The following is a 12,760-nucleotide window of genomic DNA, read 5'->3' as shown; positions in this document are numbered from 1 at the left end:
GAACACAACAAATTGTGGAAGACAAAGATATTTTATACACTATCATAGAGTGTAAACAATATGATTAAAACTTCAGTGATACATTTGAAGCAACAAAAATTATTTACAGACCTGAAAGTTGTTTGATAAGCCCAAAAAAACTTCTCCTCGTCTCCATCTATTGCCTTGGTTACCTGTCTGCGACCAAACCTCATGAGTGACGTTTCTGTATTTCAGCAGCACCTGTGGATATTATGAGAGCAATAGAAATGAATATGTACATATCCGCCATTCAATTCTGAATTCTGATGCTGGACACCTAAAACGAGTGCTCTGCTCACCTGCAGTGACCCCACAGTGAATCCGCTCATGTGGTACCAGAAGACGAGGGTGCAGTGAGGCCCGGTGGAGGAGATGACGGGGGTCAGAAGGTCAGTGGTTTGGCCATAGCAGCCATTTGAACTGTCTGCGTACATATACCAACCATCAGGGCTGCCTCTATCACAGGAACGACAGGAAATAAAGGACAATGTCATGAGAATGTCCTGAAACTGTGAGTGCAGCAGGGATTTCAGATTTAGATTGTACTCTATTGTACAGCTTTGTGAAAACAGGTCAGTATGATTGGTTTTTATATATGTGTGATCCCATGAACACTCATCATCATCGTCACACTCTCAGCATCATGCCTATTGTATGTCTGCCTCCTTATCGATTGCGAGCCAATCGAGGGTGCTGGAAGGATTGAGGAAGGAGGAGTTGCAGCCAGGTTATGAAAGAAGATAATGTTTGCAATTCTGGCTGAGGGGAGAAATGACTGAAACACAAAGTCCACCGCTGTTTCCTGCTCTCACTGTCTAGTCAATAAAACATAGATAAGGACAATCAGATCACTGTCTATGTATCACAGCCCAGTTTTTGAAATTCTTTGCTTTTAGTGAAATGAAAAAGAGATAATGCACAAAAAAGAAAATCCAAGAAACTAATTAGTATGAATTTTGTACTTTCTACCCTTTCTCCTTCACTGTTATCAAGCTTTCTTTAATTGTGATCAATTTAGGGAAAGAGGGATACATGCTAAGTTTTAAGATTATCCAATTTGTATTTATGAACAACACACTCCTCTGGACTGTGATTGCTTCTTTCTTTCTTTCTTTCTTTCTTACTACCTTCCTATATACCTACCTCTATACCTACCTACCTACATCTAAAATAAATAGAAACAAAATAAAACTGTATTTTCCGATATTCAGTTTACTTGCATCAATTTATAATTTTCTGAGAAGCTGGAAACAGCAAATATTTGGCATTTTTGCGTGAAAAGTTAAAGTAGCAGAATGCAATTAAATGTTTCCCCATCAGCCACTTGATTCATGGACTATTTGATACCATCATCAGATTTGTTTGTGCTCACAGGGTGTGGTCGTTGATGGGACGATGGTACTGCTCTCCATCATGAATGCTCTCCCCTTGATCAGGTGACCAGCGAAATGCATGGATTGGAACAAGGGAGGGGTCGACAATCGTCCAACCACAAGTGTCTCCTCCTTCAAAATCGCACAGTTCCTTCACTGGAGTAAGAAAGAGACAAATCGATAGATAAGAACAAAACCCACAGAAACATTATGGTTTGACAATGCAGATAAAGACATTTTACCACAGTTTAATTCATCAGAGCCGTCGGAGCAATCAGGTCTGAAGTCGCACTCTTTGCTCCGGGGAACACACTCCCCATGCGTCCCGCACACAAACTCTCCATCAGGGCAGCTGTGGGGCCGGACTGTGGGGGCTGGGGTGGTCACTGCAGGGGTCGTGGTATTCTGCATGGGGAGCTCTCCTAAAACAGAGCACAGAAGAAACAACAGTGGAGGAGGAAACACAAACAGTGGTGTAAAAATGTCCTAATCTTGTTCATTTTTCTTCTCATGTTTACCTTCATACGGGACACAGTCCAGGAAGGAAAGGTCATCAATAGCAATGTCTCCGGTGAAATCATCTCCAACTGTACCTTCAATCAAAATCTGACGACGAGGAAAGTGAGAAGATACAAGGTGACGTAGATTTAGACTGAGCAAGAGTAAAGTGCACCACCTATTTAATCTCTTATGTGTACAGGTGAAAGCTTAATTTCTTCAAACTGACGAGTCTCTACACATCTTTAGAACCTCTTTCATTTCACTATAATCAGTTGTGATCTTGTATTGGAGAACATTTCTGGATAAAATATTTAGCCTACTAACAATATCATCATAGTTTTTTTTTACAACATCATTAAGTTTGATATTAAGTTTTCTCAAAACCACGATACACACTTACATCGTGTGTTTGAATGGATTTTCTTTCCATCACATTAATCACATTGCCTTGCTAGCTGCTTTGCCAGTCAGCATCGGTACTGTTCCTGAATTTTAAGTTTAATCAGCGCTTTCCAAAGCAACAAATCATTGACTAAAAGGCTATTGCATCAGATGAGTTGTGTCAGCAGTCACTTGGCTTGTCTGATGTGCGTCATTGCCAAGGAGAAAATTATTTGGAAATATAGAACGAATAAAGTCTAATGTTAGCTTTCAAGAAAAATTGCTTTAAAGTAGTGTAAGATAATGTTTCATGTTAATAATGCTACTGCAGTGAAGTCCGCTGTACATGCAGACTACGAAAAAGCATAACGTTTTGCAAACATGGTTTTAAATACTGTACCATTATTCAGCCATAGCGGCATTGGAAAGAACTGAATTAATTTTAATGCTTTGCAGCTTATTGTTGCCTTTTGATTCTTTAGTTGCTCTGAGCTGAGACTGTTGTTGTTAGTTGTGGTTACATTAAATTTCACTGCAAATTCAGAGGGAGTATGATGGTGCAACTGACTATCCTGATGTTAAATCACTCTGCTTTGTCATTTTGAGTATGCAGGCTAATGGATCAGCCTGAGACTGAATTTTTTCTGAATTCTTTTTTTCTCCTTTACTATTAGCACTTCCGCAGTCAATTATTTTGACAAATAGAGCTCTTGTCTTCAAAGCCACAATGTAGGAAAAGTCTTTAACTGCTTATCAAGCAACACTCACATATGAGTGATGACAGAACATATATCTCAAGGCATCGATTTTGAGCGGTGAAGCTATTAAATAGAGCTTCACTACACTTTGCTGGTGTAAAATACAGATTCTTATTATTGTTGCCTGCCAGGAAACTATGTTTACCTGAAGCTCATATCTTCATGTCTGTTTATAGTCAAGGTGACTTCATGGGGATCATTCAAAGATTTGATTCCCTCTTTTGTATCAGTTCCTGGAGCATTAAATATATCCTGGGATTAGTTACCTGGAACGGACGAGCACTGTTGAGGTAGAGAGTCTTCCTGTGCCACAGGTCTCCTTGGTTTCCATATCGTACCCACAGCATGTGACCTCGGCCTGTGGAGGTGGTCCTCATGTACACTGCCAGGCAGAACACATGCGATCCAAACATGTGGTAATGGAAACGGAAAACGCAGTGTTGGCGGGACTTGATGGGGTCCTTGTCGCGCTGGAGGGTGGGTTGGAAGACTCGACTCAGCAACACTGCCGTGTCCTTGAACTCCTGGGGGGCGGATGACTCGATGAAGAGGTAGTGGCCATAGCTGGTGCCCAGCGTGTGGTCCTTCAAGGGCCCCGTGTGGAAGGATGGAGTGGGGCCTTGGGTGTGAGTCCAGTCAAACACATCTCCTCCACTCTGCTCCTGCTTCCAGCTGCACAGGCCATGTTCAAAGTTACACTGAAGCTCTGGAGCTGGGAGACATGACAGAAAAGGATTTTTACTCAGGTTTTGTGTAATTTTATGAAGTTTCATATTCAATTTTAATGTAATAAGTATTATCAGTCTTAATTTTTTTTAGTTTGGTATATCGTAAGTCTCAGGGGAATAAACAAGACACTCACAACATCCCTCCTCATCTGATCCATCCCCACAGTCATCCACAAGGTCACACAGCTGCAGGTGCTCCACACACGCCTTGGTGCGCTCGCAGTGGAAATGTGTGTGGGGGGGACACCTCGCCTCCGCCTGGGGCATCGAACAGTTTTTGAAGGTGATATCATCCAAGGCGGAGACCCCATCGAACACGCCGAGGCTGATCTTCGCCAGAGTGATCTGGAAGGGCTGGGTGATGCGTCCCAGCTGCACCGTCACCTGGTTCCAATGGGTTCCCTGGTCGTACAAGGTTCTCCATATAACTGTGTTGTTCTGGATTCCTTTGATCCGAAGGTACATGTCGGCGGCCCCCACAGATATGCCTGCGTTGTAATGCCTGATGGAGATGAGGGAGACAATGGAAGCAAAAAAATGTTGTACAGACAATTATATTCCAGCATAGCAACATGTGCATTTTGTGGAATTATGCCTTTGAGAGGTCTTCCTTGAATCAGAAACTGTAAATCAAAGACAGATTGCTCTTGTGATAATGCATATGCTTTCTGCAAATTTATGAACCTCTGGCACTTTTCTGCCAGGAGTACCCCTCCAATCACCCAGGAAGAAAAAAATTTAATCTGTCATTTGACATAAACTTTTAGGGGCCATTAAACTGTCAAAACATGATGGATTCAGATACATATCTTCTCATCGTGTGTGAGTGTGAAGAGAGATGCTGAGAGAGCAGAGCCGAGACAGGTGAAATTATGTCAGAAGATCAAGAAAAACACTGAAGTAGTCTGCAAATGGAAAAGGTCTAAAATTGCAGGCGGATCTATGGATAGGAGGATTCTGGATAAGATGAGGCGTCATGTTGAGGAACTTTTTTACAAAGTTGGGGGAAGAGGCCAGATTGCAGTGTGACCCTCACCAGAAGGTCATGGAGCATCCAGAGGCGGATTGTTGGAACCAGGGTCCTCTGAGAACCGCTCTTGGAGGCAGACTGCTGCTGTTCTTCAATACAAACATGAAGTGGCCTGCAGTGAGTGAGACAGAAATTTATATTCAAATCATATTCAAAGTCTGAGGCAAATCTAAGACAGCCAGAGAGTCACCTTTAAAAAAACATCAGGACTGCTATGGAAGCCGACAGTCGGCAGGTTAATTTACCATTCAGCTAAATGCCTCTGTGCTATGTTGTTGCCACATGGGTCAAATTCATCTTCTCAGAAACAGCTCACCCTCTGGGACCTTTGTGCTTTACAACATGTAATGTATATTAAGGATTGTGAGACAAACAAAACATACCCAGTTGTCTCTGGTCGCCATGGCAACGAGATGGCTGAGAGGACAGTGGCAAGGCTTGTTTATTAACTGCAAGTGTGTCAGAAGCAACAGTGATGTGCAGGAGGCCATTTCAGTCCAACACATCAAACCATAAGAAGAAGATGAGCTTATGAATAAAGAATAAGAGGTTTTCTGTGCACAGCACAGGGATGCAATGGCTTCATTCCAATATGATATATGTTTATATGGACCCTTCATATTATCATTACATTGTTACTGTATTTTTGGCTTTGCAGGGTGGAATGCCTTCATGAAAACTCATTAAAACCTTGTTTTAAAGAAAAATGGCACCTAGTTTATGGCAGGGTGAAAACAGCATGAATCCATTCTGCCCAAAGCTGCACAGTATGAGTAAATGGTGTGACAGCGTTTGAATATTTCCTTGGCTGATATCTGGTGCATATCTGCCAAATAAGCCCTGTTTGATCACCACCACATACCTGCACATCGAGGCAGAGCAGATAAGTCTTTGGGTGGTCGCAGTAAGATTTTCTAAATCTCCAAACAGATCCTCCCTCCAGGATATGTGTCATTTCGCAAAGCTTGAAGCACATCAGGATGCTCACAGAACCCAAAAGAGAGCAGTAAAAATTTTACTTCTTTTTTTTACTGCCTGGGTAGTCTCCAGATCTGCACCTAACAGAGCCTCATCTCACAGTATGCTCATATAACATACATAACAAAAACAACAGATGGTGCCGCTAACACACTTGCACAAGTCAGCCTGCAACAAAATTCCTGTTAAACCCATGCATGGAAGACTTAAGACTAACCTGGAGGAAAAGTATAAAGATGTCATGGGGCATAAAATACAGTAACATGTTGTGGTGCACAAATCTAGAGGAGAATAACGGTGTTTCAGATTGACTGTATTGAATATATTTCAGTGAATGATTTTATAAGCAGAATGGATTAAGTGCATGTTGAATTCCTTTCCATTGTGCAGAACGCTGTGAAAGCATTTCCCCATGAACGTCTTATCTCAGAAAACACACAGGAAATGGATTTTCTTTCCTTCCACTAAACCTTGATTTAATCTGTAGATTATATTTTGTCAGTTATTTCTGACCAAACACCCTGGACACATATCTTCTTATCAGCTCATCCACTGACAGATAAAGGCAAATGAATGCACGTGGCAAATTTTGGCATCTCTCCTCTACGTGTGTGGTTTCTTTACCCTCGGTGCTGTTTGTAGAGTGGTCCAGAGGTGGTGGGTGGCCGTGGTACTCGGGAGGCACCTCCTCTGAGGAGCCCCTGACCCAGTCAAAGCCGTCGCCGAGGGTGAGCTCATACCAGCCGCAGGACCCGTCCTCAAAGTCACACTCAGAGGCTGAAAGGGTAGAGGAAAGGAACCAGTTTCATTTGTGTCTTTGGAAGCAGCAGTTGGAACTACAACCACACTTTAGTGTTTAAAAGAGATTTCAATCACATCATTATCCTCTTCAGCAGATTATGTTATTATTACTGATTAATATTAGTAATGGACCTTATGGTAAGATTCTTGTGTCAACTTGTGTTCGGGAAGTCAAGACTAAATTCTCAATTTTGACTTTTAAGGCGTAAGAAGTGAGAAATCTTATTAAGTGCTCATAAAAATGGACATTTTGACATCTACTAATTCTATCTTTTAAATGAGACTGAAAAAGTCCCCATTTTATTTTCAGATAATGTTGCATGATTTACAATTGGCCATGAAACTGTCCTGGTTGAATGATGAGTAAAAAAGATTAAATACTGTGTAAGAAATGATCCAGTTCCTTGTTCACAAGGTACAACCCTATTTTCATACAAACTTCAAGGTTGAATCCAACTCCCAGGATGCATTTCAGCAAGAGAAACCCAATCATAATACTTAAAAATATATCACATGCACTGCTAACCTCTGTGTTGTGAATTAATGATATTTTCAACTGCGAGCTTGAATTGCACCTCTTTCTCCATAATGGTGGTTGATGCTTATGGGTATTGTAGCATTTGGGCCTTTCTACTGTGCCAAATAGACACAAAACAAAATTTAAATAATTTAAATTGAGTGTCATAACATACAAAGAAATGATTGTCACAATATCTGGAGGCGACCTTCAGTGGAAAGTTGTATCAACCATTTAAACAAAGTTTTTAAATCCCCCTATTAAATTTAGAATAACTAGAAGAAGAGGAAACTCTGGGTTCATACTGGTAATAAAAATCTTTGCATGTGTCTTTAACCACACTGCTCACGGCCAAGAGTTCAAATGGAATGTGGATTATTTGAATGTGTTACTTGGCAACAAGGCCTGTGGTGTTACTTACGGCAGCTGGCTTCATCCTCTCCGTGGGGACAATCTGGGGTGAAGTCACACACTTTGCTTGCCTTGATGCACTTCACACCACCACAGTCAAACCATGAGGGAGGGCAAACCGGCGGAGGGGCCACACTGCTCTCTATCACAGGAATGAAAAATAAAGACATTTTGGTATTACAGTATTCTGTTGCTAGAGGTATTTTGATAAATGATCAAATGTAGAGCCAACAGATAGAAACCTCACAGTCGATATGAATGACTCCTGAAGGTTTTTGTCATTATGAGTTCAGATAGTTTGATCAATAGACTCTTAAATGAACTCAATTTCATTTTGCGTATATGGAGATTTACAGGTCAGTATTTAATGTTTACATTGTCATTATCTGCAACAGTGCAATTAGTTTGTATTCATCGATGCTGTGAACCCAATATTTCAGTTCTACAAATGTATGTGTGATGGGGGTGATAGGGTGAACAATAAAGGCTATAGGACATAAAGAATTCTCTGGAAATGACCATTATGGCATGTAGTTAACAATATTAGATGTGGGCCACATATCAAAGCTATATCAATGTCTCCCTGCACAGGCACAGGCCAGGCTGTGCTGATGTGCCATACATATTAATCCTGGCCCTGTGCAGTAAAGCATTATTGGTATTTTAATGTGAAACCCATTGGTGAATTCTCCAGGATTGGCACTCTGACAGTAAAAGATGATGTAGTCATATGGAGCTGCTGGCAGAAATACTCCCATGTAGCTTTAACTAGCTGGTTTAATGTTTTTGATATGATTAACCAGATTTTCGAACAGGCCAGGGATATTTCTGGGGAGTAAAAGACAGATGGAAGAGAGTCCAAGTGTCGTCCGGACCTGTGTCGTCCATTTAGACATGATTAACTAAGCCTGGAGACTAAAGATGGCAAACATGGTACTAACAGCTGCATATTTATACATGAAAAATACGAATTCAACATCACCAGTCCAATTGTCTGTCTTTTTTAGCTTTGTTTTGGTCTTCACCGCTTCCCTAGAGAAATATTTATCTCCTAAAGGCCCAACTTTATTTAGCAGTTAGCTGCTAACTTTGTCTGTTTCCTTTTTGGTGCTGAGCAGGAAGCGTTAAGAGAATTCTTTAGAGATTCTCAGAACACAGAGGTGGAAATGCACCAGAAAACACTGAGCTGAAAGATGCTGTTCACCTTTTAGAGAAAAAAACATCTGCTGTACTTTTCATGGCAGTTTAGCCAATGGAGTGATTTTCACACAATACCTTATTGTCAGAGACCTTTCCTGCAACCCTCCCATTGTCATTAGTAAATAAATGAGCATGTGGGAACTATTTGACTTTTAAAAAATATCTATTTACTAAAAAAAGTCTTTGGAGTGCAAGCTCATCATTCAGCAAAAATCAATGACAAACTTTGTTGCTTCAGTTCCAACTATTGACGTCTAATTCATTCCATTGACGTTTGTTCTGCCTCTGAAGCCAATCTACAATCAGACTAACTTTGACGCTCCATCATGAAAAGAAACGGCCAAAGACTGTTTTCTAAATGAGACAATCCATAAAGAGGCTTCATTACCTGTATGTTTTACAGTCAGGGAACAAACACATGATCCTATACCAGATGAATAAAAGCCATTGCAAAGACGCTATAGTTTGTGCCTGCAGGTAAAAAGCTATCTATCTCCAAGGCAACATGTTAAAACCCTCTTCGAATTGTCAAGTGGACTGTACTTTATCAAACACTCCCAACCAATATGCTCAACTAGATCATATTCATCACTGAGCTGCAGGCAGCGCACTACAGCACACATAAATAAACCAATAGATCGTGGCTCCATATTCAGTGTGGTAAGCACTATTTTAACGATTCAGTTATTCTGTTATGAATCCCGTCCTGGGTGCTTTAGTGTCCCCCCTCTGTTATCAGTATTCAAAACAAGTGTGTGGCAGTCTGTTTATGCGTGGCGATATTTCAAAGTGTCAAGGGCTGAACTCGCCCCGTCTGTGTAGTGAGATGTTATTAATGGTAGCAGTACCGGGCACAGTCAGGCAGCCGGGACTGAAGGATAAGTCGTCGATGGCGAGGACCTCGGAGGCTTCGCTGTCAGCTGAAAGTTCCCCACGAATAACAACCTGCAAGGGTGCACAGACAACCTTCAACATATCAGTCAGTCATTCACCTTTTTATTATTTCTCTACACAATTTTGTTTTTCTGCCTATGTGGTATATTATATTAATTATAATAACACAATCATAAAGTTTTCTTGTACAGCAGTTCTGACAACTAATGTTATAAAGTGTTTTTCACAAAACAATAAAAGCAAAGATACAGGAATAAAGTTCAAAATATAGACACTAGTACATAAGATAACACACAAGATAAATAAATATAATATCAAAGTCCACACAACAGCTTTATCTCCACGAGTGGAGTTTTACAATCCATCATTTATGACTGATTTAAACAAACAGTGGATTATGTCATCATGTGTGATCCAGTCAATGCAGCCTTCAGAGACAAAGGTGGAGTGATTAGTAATTGTCATCTACAGAATTTACATTTTATGTGTTTGTGTTTATACATGCATCTTATATTCTATATGCATTAATCTTAATGAAGATGTTCAAAGTTATAAAGAAAATCTTAAGTAAAATAAAAGTTAATTGGTGAAAAACTGCAGATCATTATGTTAAACGACTGAAATTAAACTCATCCAGAATCACAGCAGTGAATAAATCCACTTAGTTAAAATGTCTTTGAAACAGGAAGTGAATGAACGCTGATGGTGAAGGTTGACGCCGACAATGAGGATGTAAGACAGCAGGTGTCATCGAACTCCAGATGGCCTCTGAAGGGTTCGACTGGGTCAGTACCCCCTCACTACACATAAACGGCTCCTGGTGTTCAGCTCATTTTCTGCTGTGATGACTTTAGTAATAAGGAACTGTATGCTGTACCTAACACCCACTATATTAGCAAATATGGCCTCTGAAACCATACTGTATAAAATGAAAATCATAATTATGCCAATATATTAATTTTGTTTCAGGTGCTTTTGCCCACATGATGCCTGCCTTTTATTTATTGTCATATTCAATATCTTGTAATCTATCATTTGAATTACAGTAATCTAATCTAAACTAAGAAACAGCAATATAAAATGTCCATCCATCCATTATATGCACAGCTTTTCCTTTGAGAGTCAAGGGGGACTGGAGCCAATTCCAGCCAACACTGGCTGAGATGTGGGGTATATGTTGGACACGTCGCCAGCCTATCGCAGGACCAACATACAGACACACAACCATTTACACTCACATTCGCCCTGCAGGGCAATTATCAGCTCAAGCCGTATGTCTTTGGACTGTGGGAGGAAGTGAAATTACCCGGAGATAAGGCTGGTACCAGGATAACATGCAAACCAGGCTCAAATCCCTTCTTGCTGTGAGACCACTAACCACTGCACCTCCATGCAGATGTCATAGATGTCATAATGGTAAATTCTGAACATTACAGACCTGAAAACTGTAATTACTGGAGAACTGAATCACTGTCTGCAGCCATGTTCCCATCTGCGGTTGTGTTAAGTGCTCCCACGTCACTGTGCTCTGACCCAGAGGATGAGTCTGAACCAGGACCTGAAGATCTCCATGTGTGGCCCCGACATAATAGTAGAAACTCATCTGATGGATAAAAAAAGAGGCTCAACGGTTGATATTATGTGTATCATGGCTTTGTGGTTAATGCTGAAGTTACCTGACAAGTCTGAGTGGGTATGAAAACAGCACTGATCAAATCTGCTGTGGTTCTGTTTCCTCCATCAGGAGACAAGGACAGGAAATATGCTGCAGGAGTGAATGAGAGACGTTGAATAAAGCCAGCAAGGTGGAGCTTGTGCATTTAAAATGTCCCATATGGCAAATGTGACACGCTCTAACCTGATGCGTTGGTGTGGTCGTGTTTGAGTCCGGCGGCTTCAGTTGTTCTCGTCCATTCAGAAAATGTCTCTGAGCTTTGAATCAGGTCACAGAACCCGTGCTCAAAGTTACACCTCTTGTATGTGGAACCTTCAATAGAAAATAATAACACTCAGAACTGTTCAGCTGCTTTCACATGTGTTCTTCTGTGTTTCAAATATACAGTATTTCACCATCATTTGTGCTTTGGATTCCTCACACAATAAAGATTCATTAACTCAGAAACTAAGTGAGAAAAATGGATTCCTTTTGATTTAATAGCCAAATGTGCATCAAGGGTATATAAAACATTAGCAAGATAGCAACACAACATTTTCAGAGATATGCCAGTCATGAATCAGATTTACATTTTAAGATATATAAAAAATTAAGAAAGTTCACAAAAGCTTTTTTCTTTGTGCCAATATAACTAATACTTTTAGCATAAGATAGTCAGTTCTTTAGTTTGTTATGTGGAAGAAATGCTTCCAATAACAAATCCTTTTGTAATGATTCTTACTTGCAGGTATCTGGTGGTGATCAAACAGATTCTTAAATTCTGTAAGGTCTGTATTTCACATATATGCATTGTTTATCTTTGAATATTTATCATATATATATATATTTTTCTCCAACTTTTGGAAGAGTCACCCTGCACCACATTACATGAACATATATTTAGGATACACATCCTCTGCCCACTGGCTTTAACCTTCAAAGGCGACAATTATGTGAAGTCACTGTTTTAAAAGATGTGTGTTACTGCAGGGGCTAATATGAGGATACATTAATATTTATTTAAGGTAGAAAACAACTTGTAATTTAGAGCAGTGCACATTCAAAGCTAAAAGGTTCCTATGGGGACTTTGAAAACATCCTTTATTTTGCAAGACGTATAGTATCATACCATGGGTACTGTTGCGGGCCCAAGTGTGAGTCAATCAAACAATATCGATGAATTATTAATACGTTTTAACTAATTCATTTAGTTTATGTGGAAGCACTGTGTTGAAATCATGTTCAATACTAGTGTTATAACACCATTCTTAGGAAGACATTAAATATAAGAGTGGGATAAGAAGACTAAATGACCTAATTTCCTAATCGTTAAAAGCCAATAACACAAAACAGACGTCGAGGCAGCCATTACCCAGTCACAGCTACAGGCATTGCATGGTTTCCTTGAAATTATAGTTGTGGGCGAAAGACATTTCTTTTTTCAGCTGGAAAGAGGCTTAAAGCTTTTGAAAGATATATTATTTCACATTAAGGATATCTATATTTATTCACC

At 40.2% G+C, this 12,760-nt stretch overlaps 1 protein-coding gene across 2 annotated transcripts in view; it reads right to left on the bottom strand.

The window, feature by feature from the left end:
• Positions 1 to 12,760, bottom strand: part of malrd1 (MAM and LDL receptor class A domain containing 1) — a 38,826-nt gene that overhangs the window by 25,177 nt on the left and 889 nt on the right. For both annotated transcript variants that reach the window (XM_020087643.2, XM_020087642.2), the window contains exons 2-15: positions 11,452 to 11,580; positions 11,270 to 11,358; positions 11,032 to 11,196; positions 9,548 to 9,644; positions 7,510 to 7,641; positions 6,395 to 6,547; positions 4,799 to 4,904; positions 3,897 to 4,264; positions 3,301 to 3,746; positions 1,913 to 2,000; positions 1,637 to 1,816; positions 1,394 to 1,550; positions 321 to 477; positions 112 to 222 (exon numbers count right to left, since the gene is read on the bottom strand). In XM_020087643.2, the coding sequence (XP_019943202.2) occupies positions 112 to 222; positions 321 to 477; positions 1,394 to 1,550; positions 1,637 to 1,816; positions 1,913 to 2,000; positions 3,301 to 3,746; positions 3,897 to 4,264; positions 4,799 to 4,904; positions 6,395 to 6,547; positions 7,510 to 7,641; positions 9,548 to 9,644; positions 11,032 to 11,196; positions 11,270 to 11,358; positions 11,452 to 11,580 (2,378 nt within the window). The remainder of the gene's footprint in view (positions 1 to 111; positions 223 to 320; positions 478 to 1,393; positions 1,551 to 1,636; positions 1,817 to 1,912; positions 2,001 to 3,300; positions 3,747 to 3,896; positions 4,265 to 4,798; positions 4,905 to 6,394; positions 6,548 to 7,509; positions 7,642 to 9,547; positions 9,645 to 11,031; positions 11,197 to 11,269; positions 11,359 to 11,451; positions 11,581 to 12,760) is intronic.

This window comes from Paralichthys olivaceus, chromosome 17, assembly GCF_024713975.1.
Source record: "Paralichthys olivaceus isolate ysfri-2021 chromosome 17, ASM2471397v2, whole genome shotgun sequence".
NCBI lineage: Eukaryota > Metazoa > Chordata > Actinopteri > Pleuronectiformes > Paralichthyidae > Paralichthys > Paralichthys olivaceus.
This window is presented reverse-complemented; position numbering and strand designations above follow the sequence as displayed.